This window comes from Colletotrichum acutatum (genome assembly GCF_030867785.1).
Source record: "Colletotrichum acutatum strain CBS 112980 chromosome Unknown BDZ83scaffold_14, whole genome shotgun sequence".
NCBI lineage: Eukaryota > Fungi > Ascomycota > Sordariomycetes > Glomerellales > Glomerellaceae > Colletotrichum > Colletotrichum acutatum.
The window spans coordinates 472,478-499,592 of NW_026849008.1; the positions used below are offsets into that span (position 1 = coordinate 472,478).

Sequence of the window (27,115 nt, forward strand, 5' to 3'; positions counted from 1 at the left end):
GGACTGGGCCTTTATGAGAACGTAAGAGGCACATATTCGCCGGCAGCCTCGGTCTGAATCCACTGATTGATAATCTGATATGATTTAGTAGCCCGGTGCCGGAGGGAAAACCCCGTCTGCAGCTGTGCAGCCCGGGACAGAACCCACTTACCGACGATGGACCTTTTCTGCTTCTCTGACCACGTGGAGTCTGAAAGCTAGGATGATTCGTGCAAGACTCATTTGCTTCAACTGCCCAAGGTCGGGATGTTTGGTTACCTAGCTATGCAGCTTGTCCCAACTTCGATGTTTCAACCGACCTCTCAAGAAACGAGAGCGAGCTCGTTGATCGACACCAGGTAAGACAAGTATGTCGATGGCGGATCAGCCCGCCTGACACAGTGACATTCAATCATCCTTACTCAAACACTGCATCAATGCTACGATAAAATGCAGCTCATCAGACTGAGGTGGATTTCACGACTTTGTCTCATGAGCGCCTTCCTTCTTTGTTCACCACGTCTAGACAGTGCATGCCAGTACTTATCCTCTTGACTAAGGTAGGAACATGGCCTCGTCTGCAGGCCTGAGATCAACTCATTTGACAGACACTGCGATACATGGTCTCGGGGTCGAGTCAACCACGAAGGTGAAAGGACAGCAGGAAAGACAAACCGAGATACTGTGATGACAGTCCACACCAGAACTACCTACAGAGCCAACTACCCGACATGAAGATGAGCCCCTTAAGGAATCAGAACGAATCCAGCTTGAACCCCACACTCAACCTAATACCCTGCATTCAAGTGCGGAGAACCTTTCGCCCCTGCTCGAAGAGCATGATGTCGTTCTTCAAAATCTCACGAGCAGACTTGCTCAAGGCGTCTTCGCCCGCGACCATCTCCAACTGCTCGGCCGTCATCTTGAAGATACGGTTTGCAGAAAGAACACTGAGAGGGCCGTCCTCCGCGCCGAGAAGGAAGTAATCGACAACCTGAGCACAGATCATATCCGAGAAGCGGGCACTCGCAACCTCGTAATAGCTCTGCAAGACATCATGGATGACGCAACTCGTCGCGCTGGTGCCCTTCTCGTGGGTGATTTGCTTCTTCAAGTCTTCGTATCGGACATAATCGGCCGGCGCGTATTCGAGATTTAGGGAGACTTTGAGATTTTCGAATTTCTTGGCAGATCTGGCAGCCTTGATCTTGTTCAGAGCTCTGTCAAAGGCCGGATTGTAGGTGATGGAGCGACCCTCCCTCTCCACATGGATCAACAACTTCGCCTGATCCATCGCCACCTGATATCTGCCAATCAGATTCTCCAGGATTGAGGACCAGAGCGCGTCAAAGACCTGCTCATCACTGCAAGACTCTTTGACCACACCGTGAATGAAGTGGTGAACGACGAGAATGGCGTTGCTGACATGGGCCAAGGTGATGGACTCCCACTTCTTGGATTGCTCCTTGAAGGCTGTGGGCAACATGTGACTGCCAAACTATTGATCTGTTAGTTGATTACGCATGAGACAACTCAACAGATGCCACGGTTTACTCACAGTGCCCATCTCAAAGCCACGGGACCTAAGATACAGCTGCTCGAGATGCTTCAGAATGCTGTGTTTCAGGGGCGCAGGGCATCTGCAAGGGTCCGACAGAATTGCATCGAGTTCACCGTACTCATCAGATGGCACTGGGAATGCGATTCTGTAGAGATCATCTCTTGTGGCATCCTCATCCTCCTTGCTGTCATCTTCGTCGTCGTCTGAAGAGACCTTGAGTGGAGAGTCGTCATCATCATCGTTATCGTGGGACTGCCAGTCTTCGGTGTCGTCCGACTTTTTCTCAACAAGGTCATCGAAATCGCGAGTGTGCGCTTTCTTGAAGAACATGGAAGCGAAAGCCGTGTTCATTTCACGAATTCGAGTGGCGAGGCGGAGTTCCGGACGCGTGTCGAAGACGGGATCGCCAGTGTAGTATGCATCGAGACCAAAGTTCTTCAACTCGGTGAAGCGACTCACAATCTTGCCGAGATAAGCTCGCTGCTCATCGGCGGTGCTTCGGGGCTGTCCGAGGTCCTTAAGCTTGGTCTTCGCCTCGGCTAGACGCTCATTGATCTCTCGTCTGACCTTGGGAAACTCGCTCTTGGTCCGGTCCATGAGCAGTTCACGCAGCCGCATGCGCAACGCTGGGATTCCCAAGCGGGACTTGTCGAGTCGAGACCAGGGCTCCTCAGCAAAGAACGTCTTTTCGTAGGCATCACGATCCTCTTTGCTTGAAGAAGAGTCGTCGGCGCCTCGGTTCTTGACGACGTAGTAGCCCAACTGGATGTCTCGTCTCTTACCGCGGACCAGATCCATCGCTGCCTCGCGGGTGGCGTTCTCGCTCACGAGATCCGGCTTTGTGAGGACACCCAGAGTACGCTTGCCATCAGGATTAGCTTCAGCGGCGTAGGTCAGAATGGTCTGAGTTGCGACATCCACGTTACAAGGGATGACTGCGAGGATGCTAGGTGACTTCTGTTAGCAATCGCCCAGACCTGCGAAGAGAAGGGACTCACATTGTTCTGGAATCCTTGATGTAATCTTTCACCATAGACTTGGTCAGGGCAACGTCTATGGCTGTCGAAACGCCTGTCCACGAGGTTAGAGAAGGAGAGAGGCGAGAGACATCACAGGTAATCTCATACCATCTTGAGCATTCTCAAAGATTCCTTGGGACCGATGTTAGCTGTGAGCGCCAGAAGCTGTGATGTTTGGCCTTACCAGGGACGTCAATGATTGTCAAGTGCTCCTCGTTGGGGCCGCAAATCTCAACGCGAAGAACATCCTTGCTGAAGGCAATACCTTCAGAGTTCTTGGCACTCTTCAAGCCCATCAATTCGGCAGCCTGTGGCAACAGTTAGCTACAACTGGCTGCGACTTAGAGCCGATGACACAGGCAGTTTATAGGATGGACCAAAGATGAGGTAAAGAATAAACGATAAGACAGACAAACAACATACCTCGCGGAGAACATCCGCAAACGCCTGGCCCTTGAGTTCCTTCAGCTCACGTTGGAATGACCTAGCAAGATCGGCTCTTGCCGAGGTGTCATCGGCAGGCTGGATGGTAACGACGATGCTGGGTGTGTGTTCTCGACGACAGACGATCTCCGTAGCATGACGTGTACAGAGTCCGACCGATCGGGGGAAATAGTATCCAGTGAGACTCTCGAGAACGCTGGACTTTCCAGAGGACTGGTCTCCGACGACGACGAGCTGTTGGCGTGCGGCACATGTCAGCATGAGGCGTCATCGGAAGCATGAGATCAGGTACCTGAGGGAGGGCAATTTGCCTGGAAATTCCAAGTTCTCTCAACTTGTCGATCTTGTCCAAGAGATTTCGATTTCCCAAGCCAGTGGCCTGCGTCTTGGAATGAGCAGGTGCCATGGCGTCGGAATGGGAGGAAGATGGCGGTCAAAGATGCTATCAGAGTTCTTGCCGTGTATCTTGAGACTGGAGACGTTGTATGAGAAGGAGAGAAGGAGGGGAAGTTCCTGGGGACTGGGAAAGGGTTTTCAGGAAGTTCCTTCTTCGTTTGCCTTCCGTCAGTCTCGCCCAAGGTCTTCCATAAGTTGCTTCGCGAGAGAGAACTGCCTCGGGCATATTCCAACCGGCTGGGAACAAACGCAGGCGTCAGAGGACAAAAGCTCTATGAACGACTATGCAAGTGCAATGCCAGCCACAATTATGCTCCACGGATATCTGCTCAGCTCGCCTAGGAAGACTCCGAGATGGCTGCCTAGGTAATACTCTGCACGGTTAATATTTCGAGCGGGGGAACAACTTGACTACAAACGCTTTCCGTCAACAAGAGTGAGGGTTCATTGACGTTTGAGCTCAACCTTATGGAGTCTAGACATGCGAGTGTAGTCTTTGATGATATTCTGCTATCTGAGAATCAGGATAGTTGAACTAAGTCACCCGTCAAGCTAAGGGCTGCATTCATTGTCATATATCATGCCATGGAGGCCATTTGATTTCAATGAACATCGTTCTTGCTTTTGAAACAGTGAGTAACTCTTGTCATGAGGAGACGAGCACCTTACAGGTATGGAGTATCTGCTCAAAGCCACACCAACACCACCCTCAAGTCACCGATGCCTACAGCTTCCAGACCCATTTCCTCCCCCCTTGAGCTCGGTCTGCAGTCGCCTCTAATCTCATCCAAGCCACAAAGATGGCTGCTGCAGCCATTAAAGTGCCCACCATAATACCCATTCCCATGTAGTCACCCGATTCCTTGATCTCGCCGTGCCCCCTGACCAGGGCACCAGCTACTGGCGTACCAATCATGGAAGCAACTCCCATGATCATGTACATAATCCCCGTAACCTGCGGCATCAATTTCATACCGAACAGCTCAACCAGAGCTGGTGGGAACAGGCTGACATATGCGCTCGCGAAAATGCCGTACAGGACTGTAAAGCTGATAAGCAGTGACCTTGCTACAGACTCGTGGCTCATTCCTATGGCTATGCTAGGAACCCATAGCCCAAGAGTAACGGCGGCACAGATCACAGTCGTGAGAAACAACGCGTTGAGCCTTCCGATGCGATCTGCCACGAGCCCAATGGCAATCTTTCCCACGGCGTTGCAGGCGTTGTTGACGGCAGTCAGATTGGCACCATCGCTGTCAGAGTATCCCAAGGTCTTGGCGTACGACGCAAAGAAGAACGCCGGTGTGTAGTACGCCGCGCTCTGGCAGAACATGCTGAGACTCTGCGCAATGAACTTTCGTTGCCTGACAGTCTTCAAGGGAGGCAGCGGAACCTTGAACATCTTCTTCAGTCTAGACGTCGTCGCATTCTCACTTTGTATCTTGGCCGCCATTGCAGGTTCCCATGTGAGGACTGCTCCACCTGTGCAAACAACCGCAGCACCGAGGGCACCAGTCATGCGAAGAGTGTTTTGGTAACCCAGCTTCTCGATACAAGCCACGAGCACCGGGGCCCATACCAGACCGCCAACACCGCTTCCCGCAGAGACGATGCCCATGGCCAGTGCCCTATGCTTATCAAACCAAGTCGGTACGACGACCATTGAGGGCACGAAGGAGAGGCAGGATCCCACGCCCATCAGGAACCCCTGCGTGATCTGGTAGTGCCACAGCTCCCGACCGAAGCTTGCCAGGATATTGGCCACCCCCACAAGCAGGCCGCCTGCACACATAACTTTCTGGGGGCCAATTGTTTTCGACCATGCCACGACGACAGGTGCGCATATGGTCATCATTGAGATCGCGAGGGTTCCGATGAGATCGAGCCGGGCGGCCGTAGCACCGGTGAATGGGGTGTTGTCTTGTAGAGCCATCGTCTCGTAGTGCGCCTGGTAGATGCCGAAGCCGAACTGCAAGCCTCCCGTCATGAAACTGATCATGAATGCAGCAAGCACCACGCTGATGTAACGGCTAGATAAGGTCAGCATCTATGCTTGGATCAAGGTGGGATTGGTGTGGTGATCGCAACAGGGAGCAATGACCTTCAGCCTACCCTTTGCCATGGTCATGTTCTGTGTCAATTTGTTCCGACGAACCATCTTCCAAACGGTTGTCTGATATTGACTCGTTCTTATTCGACGCCATCGTTGTCTAGAGGAGGAGAGTGTGATTTCGGCGGGGGTCCAGTCGGCGGCATTTAGGGAAAAAGTCGACCAACTAGAAGCTCTCTCCAACGGTTATCGCAGCTCACATACCAAGAGCCAATTGACAGCAAAATTTATACGCATAATCAACAAATGACATTGAGATCAAAAAGCAATCCAAATGCTTGAAATATTTCAAGATGCGCCCTTCGCTAGTCTGACGTGTTCTACATCAAAAATGGGTTAAAAGAATGAGACATTGTAGAGCCCCACAACTCTTCGCTTCTATTCGCAAGTGAGTCATGGTCCCCCGGCAAAGGCTTCGGCAACTACTCGATAGGCAATTTCACTAATGTATCGCTTAATAATTTGGGTATAGTTCTTTTTTAGCGAACAGACTGAGCTGTCAATTTGATACGTAATAGGGAGGTGATTGCTCTCAAGTTTCTTGTTGAAGCTTTTGCTTGCGCATTTTGCTACTGCATTGTAGATCCCTTTAGTGGATCTACTAAGCCGCATAACCGTCGGGGACCACATACAAGCGAGCTCCAAGTCGCAGCACCGACTATCAAAAGAAAGAAAAGGCAATGGTAGTCAACTAGGCATTCTTGATTGCAACCTAGTATCAGAATCACAGAACAGACCAGATCGCAGGACCACCATTGGAAGAGAGAGAGAGAGAGAGAGAGAGAAAGAGAGAGAGACATAAGTATTTCTTGAAAAGTGGAATCTTAAGTCGCGATGAAAGCTTGCTAACAATGTGGCTTACTCAAAGCTCTGTCCACTAAGTCATTCAGGCTATATTCTTATTTCCAAGTATCCAGCGTTTTGAACTTCTCGACCTCATGTCTCATGTTTTACTTCTGGTGAATCAATAGCAACCCCCGTGCAGCACTTTAAGTCCACTAATTCTTTTTTATTACAGCAGAAAAATGAGCAGTAGCATGTGTCAAGAAACGCGAATCAAATCGCATATTGAACCAGTTCTATAAGCTCTCAAACTTGTTAGATGACTATACCTTCTAGAATACTATCAACTTGCACGACTCGGGGGAACTGTCATTCGAAGATAGATCGTAGAAGGAATGGTTTCGGGTCGTTTCTACCAAATCTAGGATGAAAAACATGAAAGGTACGTTTGCATTGTGTGTATATTTGATTGTCAAGACATGTCGCCTACTTGGTCTAACAACATTCTACGCGTAACAAGCTGTCTGAGGAATACACGAATAGAGAATCAATCTTAACAGTCATGGAAGGCTTATTCTTCAAAGAGCGTTGGCCAGAAGCAGACGACGAATATGTCCATTTCCAATTCCAAGTCGATTTCGTGCTTTGAACCAGCCGAGAGAATCCATCGTAGTGACTGATAACACTACTGGCAGCCAGGGCAGACGGCCTCGACGTACTCGAGGTACTCCTTGGCGTAGTCGACGTTGCTCTTGGACGCGGAGCAAGCCCGCTTCTCGATCTGGAAGAGGTCCCTGGCGGAGCGTCTGCGCGTGCACGAAGCGAATTGCGACCAAGGGGCCTCGCCCCAGGCCTGGTGGTTGGGCGGGAAGGCGGCGAGCTTGTACTGCGCGCCGCCGGTGCCCATGTTGCTGTAGATGTTGCCCTGGTAAAAGGGGTTCAGCTCCTCCTTGCCCTTGACGCCGCCGCGGACGGGGGTCCAGCCGATGATCTGGTTGTCCTTGATGCCTCCGAGGGCGGCGAACTCAGCCTCTTCGGGGTACGGGTTGTACTTTTGGAGGGTGGCCTGGCAGTCAATCATGTTGGGAGCCGAGTGGATGCGATAGATGAAGCCGTTGCCGCCTAGGAAGCGGCTGACCCAGCTCTCAGCCAGCTTGGGGTCCGAGGTCGTGGAGACGTAGCCGTCCTCGTCCTTACTGGCGCCGCTGGGGGCTCCTTTGACATGGTTCCACAAGCTGGTGTCTGGGGCGGCGACGCCAAAGGTGGATTGGCCCTTTGGCAAGAAGCCCTTGGAAGCCTGGATGGTGGCGTAGTTTCTGGAATCTGCGCGGTAGAGGTCAAGACCGTTGCAGAGGAAGGCCCAGAAAGCAATGAGCGTCAGCCCAAGCATGAGAGGTTGTCTAGCCATTGTTCAATGATAAAGATAGACGGTTCAAAAGAATGTGAAGTTGTTATTCAAAAGATTGTATTGTAAGAGAGTGTGAGGTCAGAGGACTGGTTGTGTACTGATTCCGATTTGAACATGACTACGGATTTTGACTGATTTATATCTTGAGTCTTGATATTACAAGTCAAACCTGCTTGAAGAGAAATATAGTAGATACAGGCCGCGGAATCCGGTCTTTCCGCAAAGCGTTCAATGAAGTGCTGTTTCGCGTAAAACAGCTGACACTTACACGATGGCTTCAACTTTGGAGAGTCATGTCGAGACTAGTCTAGTATGAATCCAGGCGCATGAAAAAACAAATAGATTGGTTGTATACAAAGAGTTCAGAGGCTTTACGGATATTCGTATTCTTACAATACACTTTACAATTTTGCCAAGACTATTCTAACTGGTTGTCGGCTTGAACTATTCTGCGGGCGATGGAATCCGAAACCGACGGAGCCGGAGTCTGTTATTAGACGGAGTCGGAGTGATTTGTAAAACCGCACTTGTCCATCCCGACAAAGTTGGAGAAAGAACAATATAATCTATAATGGCAAGACCCAAGTTGAGGGAGCAGACAATTTCAGGTACTGCTGAAAGAACAAAGGAACAATTACCTTCTAGAACAATGGCCTCCCAGTGTCATGACAGGCCAACCTTGACAATGTGACGATCATATCCTGTTCGTGGTACATTGCCAAGACCCCGATAATTCATCTGATATTGTCCAGGTCTCCGATGAAGCCCGAATGGCCCGTACAAAGAGAAAATAGGGTTTAAGGCTACACATGTCCATCCCAGATGGAGTCTTACAATGCCCAAATGAGATAATTCAGGAGCCTCCTGAGGCTGATGCTGGGATCGCCAGTTTGCAAGGACCTCGTATGCATCGGGCCGAACAGCAGACAAAGACTGGGCCTAATACACGTTCATCTTTATAATATCCCCATTCCAAATAGCTCCAAACTCTCACATTACATCGATACAAAATCAAGTAACTTCATTGCACGATCCCAATTTCCTTCAATCCACCAATTCATCCAGAACGTCCCCGGCGTATCCTATCTTTCTCTCTCAGCTCTACCTCTTTGACAAAACACGCGATAACCATGGGCAACTCCTCAACTTCCGTTTCCGCTCCTCCGCCACCCAGCGAGTCAACATCCAAACGCGTCACCGGCTCCAACTGGGGCGACCTCCATCCCATCGGCAATCCCGCCACGGCGACCTGGCACCTCTGCATCTCAGGCACAGACGCCGCCAAGCTCCTCCTCGGCTACCAGCCGACGTCGATGGACGATCGCTGGATGAGTCGTTCGGACGGACCAGACGCGCAGGGCACCATGGTGGTCCATGTGTATCGGAGTTGGACCGGCCACGAGCAGTTTCAGATCAGGGCATCGACCCGAGCAGTTTCGGATGGGCCCGGGCCCGCGGACGCGGCGGGAGAGGGGGCTGACGTCGGGGCGGACATTACGGAGATTATGTGGGATCGGGGTGAAGGTCCTGTACAGGTCGGCGAGCAGGAGGCTAAAGACATGGTGACTATGATTTTTCGTCGGGTGATGGGGTGTAAATTAGAGCAGGCGGCTTGAATCTCTTAGAGTGGGACACATGAGTATCAGGGTAGTAAAATCTTGGCACGGCATCTTCTCTCGCAACTAAACTATGAATTAGGAGGTTCTCTTTCACGTACAACTCTTCTAATCATTTTTTCGCCCCCGATCGTGCACCCTCACTGCCTTACCTATGGATCCGAGCACGTTCCATCACCGCCGAGTATCTAAAAGTCCGTCTCCCGTCCGTTATGAAATAGTGGGGTAAAAGCCCGGCTCCGCGGCTTGCGTCTGGCGGGTGATTCATTATGCGGAATCTATTTTGCGGGCGAGGGTACCTTACGCTATCCAAACTGGTTGTTCAGTAATCCTCTCAACTCAAATACTATAATCAATTTGACTTTTGCGCCTCTCAGGACACTCCAAGCCTTTGCCTGACTCGGTGAAGACGACGAAATATCCAAAACTGTAGTTTGCTCTCTTCTTTTTGATTGAGGCAGTGAACAAGTGACTCGGAGGTCGGAGATCTCGGTCCAAGACTCGAAGCTGCAATCTCACTCAACCCAAAACAGAGTGTTATTTTGGGGACAATGACATTGTCGGATTCGCAAATGACTTACACGACGTGATGCCGCGATGCCAAGATGTATATGGTCGAGATGCCTTCATTCCATGAGTATAAGTATTGACAAGATCGCCGCCGTAACTCGATCGAAAACTCCTTCACCACACAGTTCACTCTGCATCTTACAGTCTCTCACTACCACAGTCACTATCTCACCATCACTTTCTTTTGCAGTCTCTGACACCCAGTCCAATCACTTACATCCCAACTTCTTCAACTCAACACCGCAAAGGTAGGATAAAACCCTCATCCCGACCGTCCCCCCTTCAGACACGAAAACTGACCATCCCATCTTCCACAGATGCAATTCTCCACCCTCTTCCCCACCATCCTCCTCGGCGCCTCCTTCGTCGCCGCAGACTACTGCACCCAGGCCCTCGACCCGGAGGGCCGCAAGTCCAACACGGGCTTCCGCTTCGAGAGCGTCGACAACGCCCACTGGAAGTGGCAGTCCCGCGACCTCCAGGTCGTCACCACCCTCAACCAGAACTGCCAGATCCACCAGGGCGGCGGTGGCGGCCCCTTCGCCGCCACCATCTGCATCGACTTTGACGGCAACTACGCCTGCTGGGTCACCCCCGCCAAGAACCAGGTCTGCGATCTCGTGTTTGAGCAGAACGAGGCGCCCATTGATGTCTGCAAGAGCATCAAGAACATTTGGGGATGGGTTGCTTAGACGGTGTACTGTAAGAGCTTGGGTCCTTTTTCCGAGTTGTGAAAACGTAGCTAACGGATCCCTAAGCTTTTCTTTGTCAAAAAGTACGTACACGGCAGTCTTGGGACGGAATTTCTCTTGTCTCGGGATGACGGGAAGCAAGCTAGTCCGACAGTCTGCTAGAGGCTCTGCAGAAGACTTTGGCCTATTCGAAGGATTGACGTGCACCTGGAATCTCTGAGTAGAGCTGCTATTTCTGTTACTGTATTCCACAACTTGTTAGAGTGAGAGCGGTAGAAAGCAATGTGAATTATCAAAGACCTGCATCCACTGTTTCCAACTGCCTTTCAATTTCCTAGTGCAAGAAGTTGAGTCTCGAACATTGGAAAGCCACACTTACAACGAAACCGGGCTCAATGCGATGAATCCGACATATAGGCGTATCTCGGGAAGCATTAATGCTTCCTTGTCAAGCTTGTTTCTGTTTTAGAATATTTCCTTAAAGAGGTTTAGCAGATCGGGTTGAACGGTCTGATGCGGGTTTCCGATTGAGCTGGGGACCCCGGCCCGAAGACATGTCGTCGGATTTGAGCCCCGACGTTTTCTCCGCCGACAGAAAAACTGCCCCCAAAATTCTCTAATCCACGTTCGGCCCGTGCGTCCGTCCTCCGCAACCTGCCGGCCGCCACGCTCAAATCAATCCTTACGGCCGTCCCGACTACAACCACATCAGCTCGCTAAACAGACACGCCAAGATGAAGGTGTAGCAGTCCCAACATATCGACTCACTTCGGCGATATCCTCATCTAATCCTTATTCGTGCTCCCACCCGTCTCGCGCAGAGAAGCAGCGGCAAAAATGGCTGTAAAAGCTCTCATCTCAACCCTAGAGGATGAAATTCTCGACCCCGAAGAGGGTACGTCCATCCATCCTGCTACCTACTAGGCACCCTGCAGCAACCGACTTACACGGAGATCCTACGTATGCGCCAACAGAAACATTCTTTCTCTTCTCCCACAACATCCCGTCCTCGAACCTGGGCTTCATCGACCCGAAAGCCACCGAACTCTCCCTGACGCTGGCGGGCAGAGACTTCACGATCCACCAGTCCCCCACGGTCCTCTCATCGACCCGCGCCGGAGGCACGACCGGGGCCGGTCAGTATTTCTATATTTCTCCCCCCCCCCCCTCCGAATCAACCATCACAGACCTCCCTCATGTCGCAGCCCTATTTCGCGTTGCCCCGTCCGTCCATCCATCAAATTTCCCCTTTGTCATTAAAGTCAAAAACTTACTCTCAACCTCACTCATATCATTCTCCATGTCGATTTTGAACCCCCCTTGTCATTATAGGTAGTCCCACAACCTACTCTCAACTTCACCCTCCCACCCTCACCTTGGAACATCTCTCAAACCACTCAACATAATTCATCTTACTATTTCCAACCCCTCTCAACTCTTACTGAGAATCAGAAAAAAACAGTCCTCTGGAAAATAACCCCCCTCTTCGCAACCTACCTCTCCTCCCCATCCTCCCCCTTCACCCCGCTCTTCACACCATCCTCGACAATCCTCGAACTAGGCTGCGGCATCTCCCCGCTAACAGCCCTCCTCCTCGCCCCGCGCGTCGCCCGCTACGTCCTCACAGACCAGCCCTACGTCGCGCGCATGATCCACCAGAACCTCGAAGCGAATCCCCTGCCAAAGTCCTCGTCATCCTCCTCGTCCTCATCAACCTCACGCCGTTCACGAAAAGCAGCAGCAGCAACAAGCTCATCAACAACAACATCGTCAACTGCCTCGTCATCATCACCAGGAACAATCTCCTTCCACCCCCTAGACTGGGAACTCGACACCCCAGACCCCTCCCTCACCGGCGTTCCCCCTTCTTCCGCAAACAGCTTCGACGTCGTGGTGTGCTGCGACTGTATCTACAACGAGGCCCTCGTCGAGCCACTCGTCTCCACCACCGCCGACCTCGCTCGGTTACGTGTACGTGCCCAGCAGGAAGACCAAGACCACGACGACGATAACAACCCCTCCTTCTCTTCAACAACGGCCCGGTCCGAGCCGTGCGTCTGCATCGTGGCGCAGCAGCTCCGCAGCCCCGACGTCTTTGAGGAATGGATCGGCGCGTTCCATCGCAACTTTCGCACCTGGCGCGTGCCGGATGTGTTGCTCCCCGAGGGGTTGAGGATCGAGGCTGGGTTTGTGGTGCATGTTGGGATTTTGAGGGAGGCTGGGTGGGATTTCTAGATGCTCCTCCTCTGAGTAGCTCTAAACACAGCAGCGATTCATCATTACTATCCTTCACATCACGATCTCCATTGAAGATATACAAAGTCGTAATAGTCACCATGGCAAGAGGTTGGAAGATGTTGTGTTGCGAAAGCTCCGTTATTGTGACGAACTGCGCATCTAAATTGAAAACTTTTTCATATGGCTTTTGATTTTGAGAAAACAAAAGGCCACGTAATAACCAGATCCCTCCCTTATTCTTTAAATAATTCCCAAATCGCCGCCAGCATGATGAGAAATGTCATCTCTGGACAAGTCAAGATTGTCCCGTTGCCAAAAAGCCGTAACCCAGATTCGTATCGTAGACACGTTACATGATTTAAACTCCCTAGTTTCCTAGTTTTGAAAAAGCCAATCCAATTTTTTGTGTTATTGTCTGCTCTTTTTTTATTTCCTGTCTCCGAGTACCTTACCACTCAAGAGGCTCCTTCTTGGTCTCACCCCGGTTCGTCTTGGGGACGGGGACAGCCTTGGCGAGGAGGCGACCGGTCTTGGGATCCCTCTTGAGGTAGTTGGTGCCGTCGAGCCAGGGGGTGAGCTGGGACATGCGGCGCTCGTAGTCAGCAATCTTGTCGTTCTGCTGCATGGTCAGGCCGATATCGTCGAGGCCGTTGATGAGGCAGTGTTTCCGGAACTCTTCGACGTCGAACGAGGCGAGGGTGTTGCCGTCGGCGTCCTTGATGAGCTGGTTGGGCAGGTCAATCTCGACCTCGCGGCCGGCGCGCGCCTCGGCGGCAATCTTTTCGAGCTTCTCCTTGTCCTCCATGATGATGGGCAGCATGCCGTTCTTGAAGGTGTTGTTGAAGAAGATGTCGGCGTACGAGGGCGCGAGGACGCAGCGGATGCCAAAATCGTTGAGGGCCCAGGGGGCGTGCTCTCTCGATGAACCGCAGCCAAAGTTGGGACCGGTGACGACGAGGATCTTGGAGCTGCGGTAGGGGTCCTTGTTAAGGACGAAGTTGAGGTTCTCGGAACCGTCCTCGTTGAAGCGGAGGGCGTAGAAGAGGGCTTTGCCGAGACCAGTACGCTTGATGGTCTTGAGGAACTGCTTAGGGATGATGGCGTCGGTGTCGACGTTGGACATCTCCAGGGGAGCGGCAATACCCTTGAGGTTGGTGAACTTGGGAAGACCAGCGGAGCTACCAGCAGAAATGGTGTTGGTGTGGGGTTCGTTGTCCTCGGGCTGGTCGGCGATGGCCTCCTTCTCAGCGTCGCTCTCCTCGACCCGCTCGTCAACCTGGGGTTCGCTGTCGGGGGTGATGGTGGCCTGGAGCTTAGGGCTGGTCTGGTAACCCTCGAGCTTTCTGACGTCAGCCAACTTGCCGACGATACCAGCAGCAGCAGCCATCACGGGGGACATGAGATGGGTGCGGGAGCCGGCACCCTGGCGACCCTCAAAGTTTCTGTTGCTGGTGGATGCGCATCTCTCCTTGGCGGCAAGGATATCGGGGTTCATGCCCAAGCACATACTGCAACCAGCCTCACGCCACTCAAAGCCAGCGGCCTCGAAGATCTTGTCCAAGCCCTCGGCCTCGGCCTGGGTCTTGACGAGACCAGAGCCGGGGACGACCATGGCGCGCTTGATGTTGGCCGCAATCTTCTTGCCCTTGACGATGTGGGCCGCGGCGCGCAAGTCCTCAATACGGGAATTTGTGCAGGAACCAATGAAGACCTTGTCGACGGGGATGTCCTCCATGGGAGTTCCGGGGGTCAGGCCCATGTACTCGAGCATTCTGCGGCCGGCGGCCTTCTTGTTCTCGGTGGAGAAGGTCTCGGGATCGGGGACGACGCCGGTGATGGGGATGACGTCCTCGGGACTCGTGCCCCAGGTGATGGTGGGGATGATGTCCTTGCCGTCAATGAAGACATCAATGTCGTACTTTGCGTCGGCGTCGGACTGGAGAGACTTCCAGTACTTGACGGCCTTGTGCCACTCGTCCGAGTTGTACTTGGGCGCCAGGGGGCGGTTCTTCAGGTACTCGAAGGTGATGTCGTCGGGAGCGACCATGCCGGCTCTCGCACCGCCCTCGATGGACATGTTGCAGATGGACATGCGGGCCTCCATGCTGAGGCTGCGGATGACTGAACCGCAGAACTCGATAACGGCACCGGTACCGCCAGCCGTTCCGATCTTGCCAATGGCGTGCAAGACAACATCCTTTGAGCTGACGCCGGGGGCAAGCTCTCCGTCGACCTGTATCCGCATGTTCTTGCTCCTCTTGGTGATCAAGCACTGGGTGGCGAGGACGTGCTCGACCTCACTGGTACCGATACCGAAAGCCAGGGCACCGAAAGCGCCGTGGGTTGAGGTGTGACTGTCACCGCAGACGACGGTGGTGCCGGGGAGGGTGAAGCCCTGCTCGGGGCCGATAACGTGGACGATACCCTGACGCTTGTCGCCGAGGCCAAAGTATGTGAGACCAAAGTCCTTGACATTCTCCTCGAGGGTCATGCACTGGACTCTGGAGTCATCCTCGGCGATGAAGGAGCCGATGTCCTTCATGCCTTTCCGCGATGAAGTGGGGACATTCTGGCGCGCCACAATGTTAGCGATTGTACTGCTACTGCGGAATTGAGGGTGGGCAGGCGAGAGCAATGCTGTTCGCATGCGCATGCATGTGAGAGATTGGGTGGAATAAAAGACTTACGTGATCGGTGGTCGCGAGGGTGCAGTCCGGTCGGCGGACCTTGCGGCCTGCATTCTTCAGACCCTCAAATGCTTGCTGCAGCCCTTTGTTAGCGAGATGTCATGGTGGGGTCGATCAACCGACGTCATCCGAGCTGGAGTGCGAAGGCGGCGGCTGCGGATAGCGAAGGGGTTACGAGGGGAAGTGGGAGAAAAAAAAAACCCCCCCAAAAAACAGGAGCAAGCGTCAAACGTACAGGAGAGGTGACCTCATGCACGAGATGTCTGTCTGCATTGCGTCTCATTGTTAGCAAATGAATTCCTTTCCTTTTCTCCGCGTAGATCCAAGATCCAGATCGGAAGGGGGGAAAGGCATGACGCAGAACTCACCAATGTACAACAGGATCGTGCCGTCCAACTTCTCGTCTACGACGTGGGCCTGGAGGACCTTGTCGTAGAGAGTTTGCGGGGTGCCTTCGGCAACGGGCATTTTGTGCAACTCGGGGAGACGGGGGGAAACGGAAGCAATTTCAAAAGCAGGTCAGGTCGGCCTCAATTGAGGGGGCCTGTTTAGGTGTTGCGAGGGGGGTGGTTCCCAAGCTTCCTGGTCAAATCAAGCTGGTGTGAGAGCAGCCGATGGGTGCGAGTGTCTGCGAGTGTGCGTGTGTGTGTGACTCTGTCTGTATGGCGATTGGGAGTCTAGGTAGTGGATGAGGGAGATGGAGAGGGTTTGGTGAGAGAGATGAGAAGATGGTTCGCGGGAAGAGAAACGTTTGGAAAGGGAAGAGAGGGAAAAAAGGTAGAAAACGTAGAAAAATCCTGAGTCGGAGGAGAGGCGTGGTTAGGGGTGTGGGGGGAGAGCAGCTCAATATGTATTTGCCGGACCGGGAGGCCTTCGTCCCTCTGTTGTGTCTGAGGTAGGTGCTTGCTATGTTTTAGAGTTGGCAACACCTGAATCGAATTGCTCCGTAATAAGAGAGACCGAGAGAGAGCGAAAAAAGAACAAAGGTACGAAATCGGAGCGAGAAAGAGGTGCCAACTTGCAAGGGCGACAAGGAAGAGAAAGCACGTACACTTACGCCCGCCCGCCCCTCTTGCAAAAGTGCCCGCAAACCGCAGGTACCTCGAACCCTTTTTTCCCACTACACACAGCACACGAAATACAATTATCTAGCTACAAGCTACTGGTACCTAGAAAACGAAACAATCAACTGTGACTGCTACGTGGGTGAAGCTTTGGGACGAAAAAGTTCCCAAGTGTCCGATGATCGGAGGCGCCAGCTCCAGCTAGCAGTGGGTCCTGGCGACGGAAGACCTGTGAACGCGGGGTACAGCGCCCTGATTTGCAAATGACGCCCGCGGATTGGCCCGTTGCCGCAAGGTGCCCTGGCCCGGGGGTCCCGCATCCCACTTTGAACGCCCTGAGAACCTTCCAAATGCTGCCATGAACATTGGACTCGGGCCATTCCATGGACGAGACCTCAACACACGCCACACTACCTTGCCTTAGCACCTTAGGTACTCCCCAATACCTCAGCCATCTCGGACGGGAACTTCTAAAAGTCTTGGGTGTTTGGCGAGACGGGCAAAACTGGAAACGTCAAAAAGGGGAGTCCCCATATCCACCGTGGATCATATCAATGTATGACTCTTTTGACGTTTGGAAAAATCTCTCCCACCATCGGAGAGGATCCCGTTACCTTAGTATAATGGAATACGACGGCACTTGATACTCCACCGCTTGACTACACGTCCCGCACGTGAGACGCAAAGAGCCCGCAATCTGACGAGTAATATGGGCTCCAATGGGCTCAGCGCCGCCCAAAACAGCAACTCGTTGAATTCTCATGTGTCCGACAAGTACCCTCTGCTACTTGGAGGGCCCAGTACCGTCTCCGTTTTGTTCCGTCGTTTGCCGTTGCTGGCTTTTTTCTCTTCCATTCTCTTTCGCCCTCACTCTGATGCCTGCTCGGTCACCAGTGACCCTAGAACTGTTTGTGTGTAATTAGTACGGATGTACATGCCAGGTTCAGTCCAGTACAATGCGCCAGCGAGACCAGTAGCAGAACACCGAATGCTGGCGCCGGCATCATTCGTAACCCCCTCATGTACGTAATTGACGCGATGCCGATGCTGCATTGCAGCATTTCAACTCGCTTTGCCTCTCAACGGTCCCAATCTTATTCCAGTCCCCCGGCACTTTTTTTTGCGCACTAAAATTGACTCCAACCTGTCCAGTCTTCTCACATACCTACGAATAGTGGCACTTACCACGTTAGCTCCCAAGACCTCCGAGAATAGGAGTACGTACCGTATTACGGAATCACGGAGTATCGCCCGTCCATTCAACCCAAGCAAAAGTGGCAGTGATTCGTGAATCAACAATCCCTGAAATCCCATCCTGGAGCTGGATGCAACATCCGCCCGCCGAGGCTTACTCGATGATGACGCTGCAGAAATGCGCGATAACATGATAGGGCCTCGATCGCCGCCGCTGCTGCTGTCGCAAACGCAATGTCCAGCATGAGGCAGCTTCACCGCATCGGCCGGCCCTCCTACGGTCATCCCAACAAGCGTTCCCAGGCTCATCCGGAGAACATCTACCCTCCCCAATAACCACTGCCCGTAACCGTACCCGAGCCCGAGATGCCGACTTCATCATGCATTGCAAAAGCATACCCGGGCTGCTCCCTCTGTAGTGCAACTCTGTTTGATTAATGTCTGTTTCCGTAGCCATACCGGTATATCAATACTGCCTCAACTCCATCAACGACCCGGGCCATCTGCCATCGCATTCGTGCTGCCATTGTCAACCTTGTTCAAGCACTCGAGAAGCAAGGTTATCAAATCGCAAGAGGGTTGATCTCCTTCGTGCTGTATGCTTGGCCTGCCACTACCCCACACAAGCTCAAACAGCGCCCGTTCGACTCGTATCATGTGCATTTGACGCTGCGCTTTCGGCCTCCGTCTTATCAAACATTCCTTTCCCCCAACCCAGCCGATATACGGAGTACGGCCTTTCGTAGCGCTTCACCCAGCCGACCTGGTCCCTACAGCGCCGATCGGCGGTTGGTCGGGCTCCAACGCCAAGCTTTCCTCCATAACCTCCCTTTTTCGTCACCACCGGCTGTCAGGAACCGAGAATCGCAATCAAACCCCCCAGCAAGCCTTGCACCATCTGCATCACCCACGCAATCCCCTGCGCGATCCGGACCGCTATCGCCAATAACACGAATCCGCTGCTCAGCGCAACGAGAAATGTCCCAACGTCCGTCCAAGTTGACTTGTTGACATCAAGTCGCTTTCTGGCTGGCGATGTCGGATCAAAGCAAGGTGATATTGCTTTCCAATACCATCGAGCTACGCTCCCCGCAATCTGCTTGCCGTCGGTGGCGCTCTTTAGCACACGCTTACTCAACACGTCTCTTCTCAAACGACCTCCGGTGTCGCCGCCTTCGGAGTCGCTGTTCACCAGGGTCGTTGACGTGCTGCAGCCAGCTTTCAACCTGGCTTGACTGGCTGCTGACAACTGCTTGCTCTCCGTTGGTGTATCCTGCAGATTGTCGTGTCTCCCATTCATGGCGCAAAACGTCTTCGAACTCTTGCGGCTGCTAATCGCCTCTATACCGTCCGCTACGGTGTTTGCTGACTTTGACGGGCTCTTGTTCGAGAACCTCATCATCTTGAACTTGTTCCGCAATCTCCTACTCGGAACAGAGTCGGGAGGAGGCTTCCTGAGGCTGATAGGCAGCATTCTGGGCGTTCCGCTGGCCGAGAGGCTCTGTTTCCGAGTTTCCGCCGTCCTTTTGCCCGAATTGGCCAATGCGGCCCGCGCCGCCCCCATCGATGCGATCTTGCTTTGGCCCTGCTGAGTGGCTTGCTCCAACACGGTTAGGGGTGATGTAGACGTGGACATGTGTGATGTGACAGGGTCCTCGGCTTGGCTCTCCTGCTTGTCGCTGTCTGCCAAATTTCTCGCAGAGTATTTCTCGACCTCCTTGTGGATCGCATCGTTTTGATGCTGGAGGGTCAGCGCTTGGCTTGCTTTTGGTGTCAGAACCTGGGTCCTTATTTTGACGGTCCTTAGATGCCGCACTTTTTCGGTCGATATATCTTCTGTTGACGTTGACATCTGTTCGTCGCATTGTCGACTCACGCGTCGATTCTGCAACATGCTCCAGCCTTCGCTGACTCTTCTCTCGAGTTGTTTTTGGCATAGGCTCGATTGTGAAAGACCTTGGCCGCAGCCAATAATGGTGGTGATGGGTGTGGTGGCAGCTTTTGTCTTTAGAGCCTCCGTCTTCCCCACTTCCCACTGGCATATCAAGTCCTCGTGAACCTCCAACCTTCTTGAAGGTGTTGCTCGGTCCTCGAAGGTGAGACTTTTCAGGATTAACGACTCTTGGGTCACCTTGCAAAGGTTGTCCTCCAGCGCCTGGATATGCTCTCGGGCCAACGGGTTCTCTTGAAGCGGCGGGCTTTCCAGATCGATCTGGGATGTCAACAATGACTCGAATGGGGACATGTTCGCTGTGATTGGTGGGCCACGAGTCTTGGCTGCCTGCTGGTCGTTGAGTTCGTGAGTTTGGATCAATGAATGGCAAGCCACTACTAGTGGCGCTACTGCCAATTCCTCCTCGCCGTTCAGAGCTTCCGTATCTCGGAACAGTGGGATCAGTTGTCTTGCCTCCCAGTGGTTTAGTGTTGTTTGCTGCTGGTAGTCCAGGGCAGGGTGTTGGTATGTTTCCCGCAGGATATGATCTCTCAAGAGGTTTGTAGGCGTCAGGCTGGCGCTTGCTGATACTGTCCTCGAACGGCGGATGGGGATTCTGTCTGAGGTTAGAGACAGGTTTCTTGAGAATTCCTTGCTGTGGTATCCCAGCGGATCCTGATCGTCTGCTTTCCGTAGAACCATTGGGTTGGAAACGGCCCGGAGAGCTTGCCGGCCTCCCGGCTCTGTCTCTGGGCGTCGCTGGCCTAAAAAAGACACCGTCTTTTGAGGTCCTTGAGGTAAGGGTGGTAGCTCCTTTTCCATGGCTTTGCCCTTCTGGCTCTGATCTTTGGTGACTGGTGCTGGGAGCCCGAAGTGACCAGGTCGGCTTTTTTCCCTGATGCTTTGAGGAGAGTTCAAGTTTCCAAACGGGAGCGGCAACTGCGTAGGCTCTCGATCTCCGCCCAAGGTGCGGCCGTTTCTTCCGAATTCCTGAGCCGTGGTGGATGCCCAGGATGACCGTCTGCTTTGGGGGGTTCGTATTACAGTGTCAGATGAATTAGCATCGTTTTCTTCCGAGATGATATGTTTGGGCAAATGAGATTTGGGATCAGTATGGCGCATCCCCAAATGATGAGCGTTTGTTTGCTCGGACAGATTCCGGGCGTCTCTCGCTTCGGAACCTGATTTACTGGTCAGTACATCAGCCCAATGTCGACACAAGCTAGCTTACCGCGAGTCGATATGCTCTTGGTTGACTGCGCAATCGGGCTAAGTATGGGATCTTTGGCAGAAGACCACTGCTGTCTATGGCGTTGCCACTGAACCTTGCGCTGTGCTTGTCGTATGGCCTCCTTTTCCCGATCTTTCCGGGCAAATCTTTGCTCTTCTCGTTGCTGGAGCTTTTTGGTCACCTCTTCTGTGAGGAGTTCAGCCCCGCGGCGCGTACGTCGAGATTCCGACTTGTGTCTAGCTTCCAGCTTTTGGTCGAGAGTCAAGGAAGCAGAGCTGAAGCTGGTTGTAGACGGTGTCTCAACGTCTAGTTCTCCTGTGACTGGATTGATTCCTGTGACGCCAAGGTAATCTCCACTCTCTTTCAGAGTTCTGCGCTCCCGGTGAATCAATCGACGTTCTTCCAGTGTTCGTTCTTCTCTTGAAGATCTAGTTGCCAGTGTATGGGCGATCGTGTTAGCTCTTCGGACAAGAGGCTCAGGTTCAGAAGATCGGGCTTTCCGAGAACGGCCCAGTTCCTTGGCCGTGTTCCAGCGTGTGATGCGGTCAGAGCTTCGACCTACTCGAGGCGGACTTGTCGGAGAGTGTCTAGATCTCGAACGAGGGTTTTCGGCGGTCTCCTAGTACCCTTTATTCCGATGGGTGCTACCCTTCTCAGCCCGGCGGCTTGGAAGGACGGCCCTCAAACGCGCGCTTAGATTTAACTTCCGGCCAAACCCTTCGGAGACTTGCTGTCCAGGACGTCGAGATAAGACTAGAAACGATGGTGCATCGGGCGGTCGACCAGTAGCTGGAGCTGAGTGGGTTGACATAGTTCAATTCGAGGAGATGCGGGGATAGAAATGTTGCGTGGTAAGACAGATAGAGAGTAAACAAACAACGATGCCGGCAAAAGGAACTCACGAACCGTTGCCAGGTGTGTCCGGCGGCGATGTAAGAGATCGGAAATGATGGGTTGCGGTTGGAAAGGGAGATCCTTGCTCAAGAAGGGACGACAGGTTTGAGCAGCCAATGTCAAAGAGGCGCAACGACTCGACGAACTGCTGCTGCTGTCAACCCCTGACTCAAGGTACAAGGCAGTTGCTTGTAAGTTGGCGACACTCCTTCCCCAGCATTTAATCCAGCTCAATTGAATTTCTCTCTTTCCCATCCCTTTTCCGTTTGTGCTTCGCCCTCCTCCTTCTATTGTCAGACGTCTACCAGAACAACCGTCACCCACGCCTGCGCAATGGATTTCCACCTCTTTGGCGAATTGCCTCCAGAAATTCGAGCTGAAATTTGGAAACTGTCACTTCCCGAAGTCGAGCCAGAAGTTTGCGTCGTTACGTCGACATGCGATACACCGCAGTCGTTGCTGGTGTACACTGCCTTCCCGGTGTTGATGCATGTTTGTCACGAGTCTCGCCAATTCGTCCAGAATTCTAGACTAAGTGGAATCAATCTTATGCGTCCGCACTCGGCCATTGACACGATTGACTTTTCTGTGCCATTCCGACTCTATCAGCCGGAATTGGATACCCTGTTTTGCCAGAATCAAGGTTCGGCGTCTTTGGAAGACATCGCCAGCGAAGACGATTTCGAGCACGTTCTTCAAGAAACAAGGCATTTGGCCATCCCTGGCGAGAAGGAATACCTGGATCTAGTAGCCTGGGTACTCACATTTTACTTTCCGAAATTGGAGACTCTGTCAGTGGTTGTCGGGGACCCGTCAAATGGCTCTTGCTTTGGGTCCTACTTCGACGCACCCAAGACACGCTGCAAGCTGCGCCAAATATCTGAGGGAGACACACAGATATACAACGTTGATGTAAAAGATCTTGACGGAATTAAGGCCTGGGACCCATCCCACCTGTCGAGATCCATGACGGAGTACACACAAGAACTCGAAAAGATCATCGAAGAGTGTTTCAACGACATGGACAGAACGTTACGAAAGGCTCATCGCTGGTGGAATCGTGAATCGAAGACTTTCAGAAGAGTACAATACTTAACCCAGACATTTGTCGAGTACGAAGCAGGAAGTATATTCTGATTGGAAAGCACATCCTCGTAGCGCAAGCATGTTAATGATATTCGGTTAGCAATGAATGATAGAGGGTTCCAATTGACATCGCTGCCTAAACTACCTAAAAGTTCCTTCCAAGAAACCGAACATATCAATCACATGAGATGTGCACGTTCATGACGCTACAGCACCTCCTTCCTGGCCCTTCTTTACCTTGGCAAGTGCGACGTCTTCAACGTACGTGACTTCTCTCGAGGCTTTTGTTGAGCATCGAAGGTGCCTTCCTGCCTTATCAGACAGACCTCCTTCCGTAACCTCCTTCTCAGTCGCAGCTTCCTTCCTCTTTTCCTTCTCTCTCGCCATCTGACCTCAACATCACGTTCCTGTTAGTCTTCAGTCTACGCTCTGAAATCCCTTCTCCTCCATGTTCATCGTCACCATCATCTCCTTTCTCTTGGCCAGGCATCAAAATCAATCCCTTCATCTCTCCACCCAAACCATGCACTTAGCCTGATCACCTCTGCGTCGACTTGGTCCAAACACTTCACTTCAACCAGCTCAAGTCAGATATCCACCAACCATGGCTTCTTTCGAAGAATTCTCCCACCTACCCATCGAGCTCCGGCAAACCATCTGGAAGTTCAGGCTGTCTGACGAAGACGAGCCCGAAGTATGTGTTGTCACATACCTCTCAAGAGACATAGTCTACACTGCCTTCTCTGTCCTCATGCACGTCTGCCAGGACTCCCGCCACTTCGTCCAGAATTCCAAAGCGAGCGGTATCGAGTTTCGCTTTTCAGAAGCCAAGTGTGCCGTTCCGATCAGAAAGTTCGACCCCAAGCTGGACGCGGTGTACTGCCACAATTGGGCGACGCTGAAACTTCTGCGGCACGAAGACAGCATGCCTGTTGGGCAAATGCGTCACCTGACGATACCATATTGCGAGAAGCTCCTCTCGTCGATTGCAACTGCCATGGTTAACGACGTGAGATTCGAGAGTTTGAGCAGTCTATCAGTCGTTCTCTTCGTGAAAAAGGACGGCGATGCCGTTTCATACAACATTCAAAGACCCAGACGTCGGTGCAAATTACGACGCTTGCAATACCGCGCTGGGTGGTTTGGCCCAATCGTCAAAGTTTTTCATAAGTCCGCAGCCGGAAACACAGGCCTATTGGGAAGTTGCTTAGCAACATTCGACTATTCCGTCTGGAAGAAGCTTGTCACAAATAGTGCTGAATATATAGCTCGTGTGGCAGTCGCGGGCGGGGAGGTTGCGGAAGCTCGGTCCAAGCATTACGAACGTTTTCCTGGCTTCCCTGTCGCTTCTCATCAGTTCCTAGAGTAACATTCAGGGAAGTGGAGCCAGCTATGACATGGAGTTTGGAACACTATGAAGGCAGAGAGGCTGAGTGACTGACAGCGACGGGATTTGGAGGTTGGCATGATGTTCTTTGAGAAAGGTTGTTGTATGTTGAGATTGTCCGAAGTGCTCAGAAGGTTATCGTACGTTGAGGAATAACATACTTAATGGAAAACACACCCTGCTGTTCAACTCTCCAGTCTTATTGCGTTTGTTTTGCGTGGGAAGATGCTGATCAAAGTTCACTCACTCTTGGAACCAATCCCACGCAGCTCGGAGCCGCATCGTTTCCCTCCAACAGCTCAAAAGCCTCTTCGCAGTATATGACGGCTCTCATGCAAAACATGGACATGCAGCGCATTCGTGTCTCCCGATATAAACGTATGTTTGAACAAGCGCGAGAGCGTCTACGCCCGGTATCTGGAAGCTCGCATGCGTCGTGGTGATGATAGACAGCCAATGTCCAAGCCTGGCCGGCAAACGAATATCGGGAACCAGGGCTAAGATAAGAAGCGAGTGCAATCATCATTCTGGACTACCTTGGGCCGCAAGCATACCCTACCTAGCCTTCATCGCCGTGGAAAGAGTTGAGCTGGGGCACCATTGTGAGGCAGATATGTTTCTCGAAGAAACACTCAAGGGTGGCAAGGCACGAGGTCACCAGTTCGCCAAGTTACAGGTGCTTCGCGAGAACAGTGCCGGGAACAATGCACCTTCACCAAGAAAAAGTTGATCGAGGAGAATACAAATTCAGTCTTGAGACTCGAGTATTTGATTAACAAAGAAGAACGCCGGCCCAGGAATTGACCATCCGCCCGAACCAGCCCAACGCCGCCATATGCTGCTGTAAATAAATTTGAAGCAATCAAGCAAAAAGTCTCCCCAGAGCAATTTCACCCATCTCTCATGCCACGTAGTTAAACCCTTCTCAGTGGAAACCCGACCATCTAGAAGGGTACCGTTCCCCTTGTTGATTGCTTCTATTTCTCTTCGCGCTGGCAAAGGGGTTGTAATCGGGAGCGCTCGTATGGTCGAGAGCATCTGAGCCAGTCGATCTTCTAGTCTCGGACTGCTTCAGCGGGCTTCCTCGACGCTGTTCCCGAGCAGCCATTTCTCTCGAGTTACGGGGCGACATGAAGCCTTGGTTTATTTCATTCAGACTCGACGTCTTCTTCAGGGGCGAGTTCGCATGGTTGAATACACCCAAATTTCCGCCAAAGCTCGTTGCTCCGGTGTTCGCGGTCGACGTTGAGGTAGACTGATACATGGGTGCCGGCGGGAGACTTTGCCGGACCGAGCGAGTACTGGGCACAGGGGTGAAGGACTCGGATCGCCTGTTAGACGTCGGAGTAAAGAGACGGGATGCGAAGCTGCTAATTGGAGGAGTGTGAACCGGGTCCTCCTGCTTGACATGAGGATTAGGTGTAACCACGAACTCCTTCTTGATGACCGTCGTAGGCGTTCCCAGTTCGACAAAGGACTCTTCATCCTCAGCCTCTTCAGGCGAACACTGTGTGCCGACATCGCGAACAACCGGGTGAAGGCGTGGCCGCACGAACTTGGTGTCGTACTCGTGGAGGACCTCCTTGTGGATGATGGCCGTGTCCTTGATTTGCTGAGCATACCGAGTTTGGACGAAAATCAGCTGGACGGAAAGAATGAGTTGCAGCACAATGCAGTTGAAGACCGTGACGCTCGGTCTGGGATCCAAGGGCACCAAAGGGAGGAACATCATATAGACGAGGACGTGGCCAGGGCTGAAAAGGCAGAAGAGCTGCAGAGAGACCGGAAGAGGATCCCAGACGCTAAGCTCCCAAACGTCGTGTGATCTGTCGGGATGGGCTCGCGACTCGGCAGTCTCGGAAGACAGGAGGTTGTTCAAGAGTCTTAGGGGCGAAGAGACGGCCGGGTCGGACCTGGCTTTGACTCGTTGGGCTGAGGGGGTGTGCGGCTTGTCTTCGACGTTGACTTGGAATAATCGGTACTGCCTGGTCCTCGACATGGTATAGAAGGCGTTGGCGACAGAGAGGAGGCCGAGAATCCAAACGAGTGGACGCACCTGAGGACTTGTTAGCAACTATGATGCGCAACCCATAAGAACTCGATGCTACTGACAATGTAGGTGACGATGCCCCCGGAGCTTCCATCGCTGAACACATCATCCTCGACCTCCGATGCCACACAGTTAGCTCTAGCAAGGAGAAACATAAAGTTGCAGCCGAGCCCGAGCTGTGTTCCCAGTGCCTTAGAATCCCAATCTCTCGTCTCCAATTCTTCCGACAGCCAGAGCAAGAAGTCCATGGGGTTCAGCATGGCCTTCAGGCGCTCAGAGAGCGGCTTCTTTCGCACTAGACGCGGCATCTCGTCGGATTGCGCTTCTTCCCATTCACAGGCGACTACTGGGCGGATGGAATCCTGGAAGTCTTGGGAGGCGATCGCTTCGTGGTCGATGGGATTGAGAGGTGCGTCGGTGTCGTTTGTCGTCGGTGTCGTTGTCGATTTCGTCGCTAGGTGAAATTGTTTACAAAGAAGTCTGGGTCTATTGATTTTAGGGCCATTGTCCCGCTGCTAGGCAGGAGAAGCTTTCGACAGGGGTACCTTCCTCATGTGCAAGGACCGTAAACTGAAAGCACACCTGGGAAATACGTACCGGAATGCTGCAGGTGGGGTCTCCACTGGCTTCTGTCGCAGCGCCCACTCCCCATCCAAGCCTGTTAGCAATTCGGGCTCCAGCAGGCAGTACCTGGCAGGACAGCGCTAACAACACTTCAGCCACAGTGAGGTGCTGGAGTGGAGCACTGCCAGCCCGCCGCCGGGTACAGGTAA

General features: G+C 52.7%; 9 protein-coding genes across 9 annotated transcripts; 4 read left to right on the forward strand and 5 right to left on the reverse strand.

Moving 5' to 3' along the window:
• Nucleotides 1–781: 781 nt before the first annotated feature.
• Nucleotides 782–3,409, reverse strand: BDZ83DRAFT_569328 (dynamin family protein; the record flags this gene model as incomplete). The annotated part of the gene is made up of 6 exons (XM_060504178.1): nucleotides 782–1,469; nucleotides 1,527–2,486; nucleotides 2,539–2,611; nucleotides 2,744–2,867; nucleotides 2,983–3,237; nucleotides 3,296–3,409. The coding sequence occupies 6 exons, from the start codon at nucleotides 3,407–3,409 to the stop codon at nucleotides 782–784; spliced, it is 2,214 nt and encodes a 737-aa protein (XP_060369041.1).
• A 714-nt stretch (nucleotides 3,410–4,123) lies between these two features.
• On the reverse strand, nucleotides 4,124–7,700 carry BDZ83DRAFT_748776 (major facilitator superfamily domain-containing protein; the record flags this gene model as incomplete). The annotated part of the gene is made up of 2 exons (XM_060513664.1): nucleotides 4,124–5,429; nucleotides 7,012–7,700. 2 exons carry the CDS (start codon nucleotides 7,698–7,700, stop codon nucleotides 4,124–4,126), a joined length of 1,995 nt encoding a protein of 664 aa, XP_060369042.1.
• Nucleotides 7,701–9,943: 2,243 nt separating this feature from the next.
• Nucleotides 9,944–10,969, forward strand: BDZ83DRAFT_607688 (uncharacterized protein). Its single transcript, XM_060507444.1, has 2 exons — nucleotides 9,944–10,819; nucleotides 10,883–10,969. Exon 1 carries the CDS (start codon nucleotides 10,204–10,206, stop codon nucleotides 10,576–10,578), a length of 375 nt encoding a protein of 124 aa, XP_060369043.1. The 5' UTR covers nucleotides 9,944–10,203; the 3' UTR covers nucleotides 10,579–10,819; nucleotides 10,883–10,969.
• A 263-nt stretch (nucleotides 10,970–11,232) lies between these two features.
• Nucleotides 11,233–12,931, forward strand: BDZ83DRAFT_89694 (uncharacterized protein). The gene is made up of 3 exons (XM_060515985.1): nucleotides 11,233–11,473; nucleotides 11,553–11,714; nucleotides 12,041–12,931. The coding sequence occupies exons 1-3, from the start codon at nucleotides 11,416–11,418 to the stop codon at nucleotides 12,811–12,813; spliced, it is 993 nt and encodes a 330-aa protein (XP_060369044.1). The 5' UTR covers nucleotides 11,233–11,415; the 3' UTR covers nucleotides 12,814–12,931.
• A 333-nt stretch (nucleotides 12,932–13,264) lies between these two features.
• On the reverse strand, nucleotides 13,265–15,971 carry BDZ83DRAFT_569584 (3-isopropylmalate dehydratase; the record flags this gene model as incomplete). Its single annotated transcript, XM_060504210.1, has 4 exons — nucleotides 13,265–15,385; nucleotides 15,504–15,578; nucleotides 15,739–15,770; nucleotides 15,872–15,971. 4 exons carry the CDS (start codon nucleotides 15,969–15,971, stop codon nucleotides 13,265–13,267), a joined length of 2,328 nt encoding a protein of 775 aa, XP_060369045.1.
• A 2,588-nt stretch (nucleotides 15,972–18,559) lies between these two features.
• BDZ83DRAFT_763971 (uncharacterized protein) lies at nucleotides 18,560–21,736 on the reverse strand (the record flags this gene model as incomplete). The annotated part of the gene is made up of 4 exons (XM_060515225.1): nucleotides 18,560–20,192; nucleotides 20,550–20,875; nucleotides 20,914–21,342; nucleotides 21,574–21,736. 4 exons carry the CDS (start codon nucleotides 21,734–21,736, stop codon nucleotides 18,612–18,614), a joined length of 2,499 nt encoding a protein of 832 aa, XP_060369046.1. The 3' UTR covers nucleotides 18,560–18,611.
• A 632-nt stretch (nucleotides 21,737–22,368) lies between these two features.
• On the forward strand, nucleotides 22,369–22,956 carry BDZ83DRAFT_648325 (uncharacterized protein; the record flags this gene model as incomplete). Its single annotated transcript, XM_060510169.1, has 1 exon — nucleotides 22,369–22,956. One exon carries the CDS (start codon nucleotides 22,369–22,371, stop codon nucleotides 22,954–22,956), a length of 588 nt encoding a protein of 195 aa, XP_060369047.1.
• A 553-nt stretch (nucleotides 22,957–23,509) lies between these two features.
• BDZ83DRAFT_789344 (uncharacterized protein) lies at nucleotides 23,510–24,274 on the forward strand (the record flags this gene model as incomplete). The annotated part of the gene is made up of 1 exon (XM_060515695.1): nucleotides 23,510–24,274. The coding sequence occupies one exon, from the start codon at nucleotides 23,510–23,512 to the stop codon at nucleotides 24,272–24,274; it is 765 nt and encodes a 254-aa protein (XP_060369048.1).
• A 749-nt stretch (nucleotides 24,275–25,023) lies between these two features.
• On the reverse strand, nucleotides 25,024–26,873 carry BDZ83DRAFT_607699 (uncharacterized protein). Its single transcript, XM_060507445.1, has 2 exons — nucleotides 26,405–26,873; nucleotides 25,024–26,348 (listed from the first exon to the last, which is right to left on the reverse strand). The coding sequence occupies exons 1-2, from the start codon at nucleotides 26,648–26,650 to the stop codon at nucleotides 25,218–25,220; spliced, it is 1,377 nt and encodes a 458-aa protein (XP_060369049.1). The 5' UTR covers nucleotides 26,651–26,873; the 3' UTR covers nucleotides 25,024–25,217.
• Nucleotides 26,874–27,115: the final 242 nt, after the last annotated feature.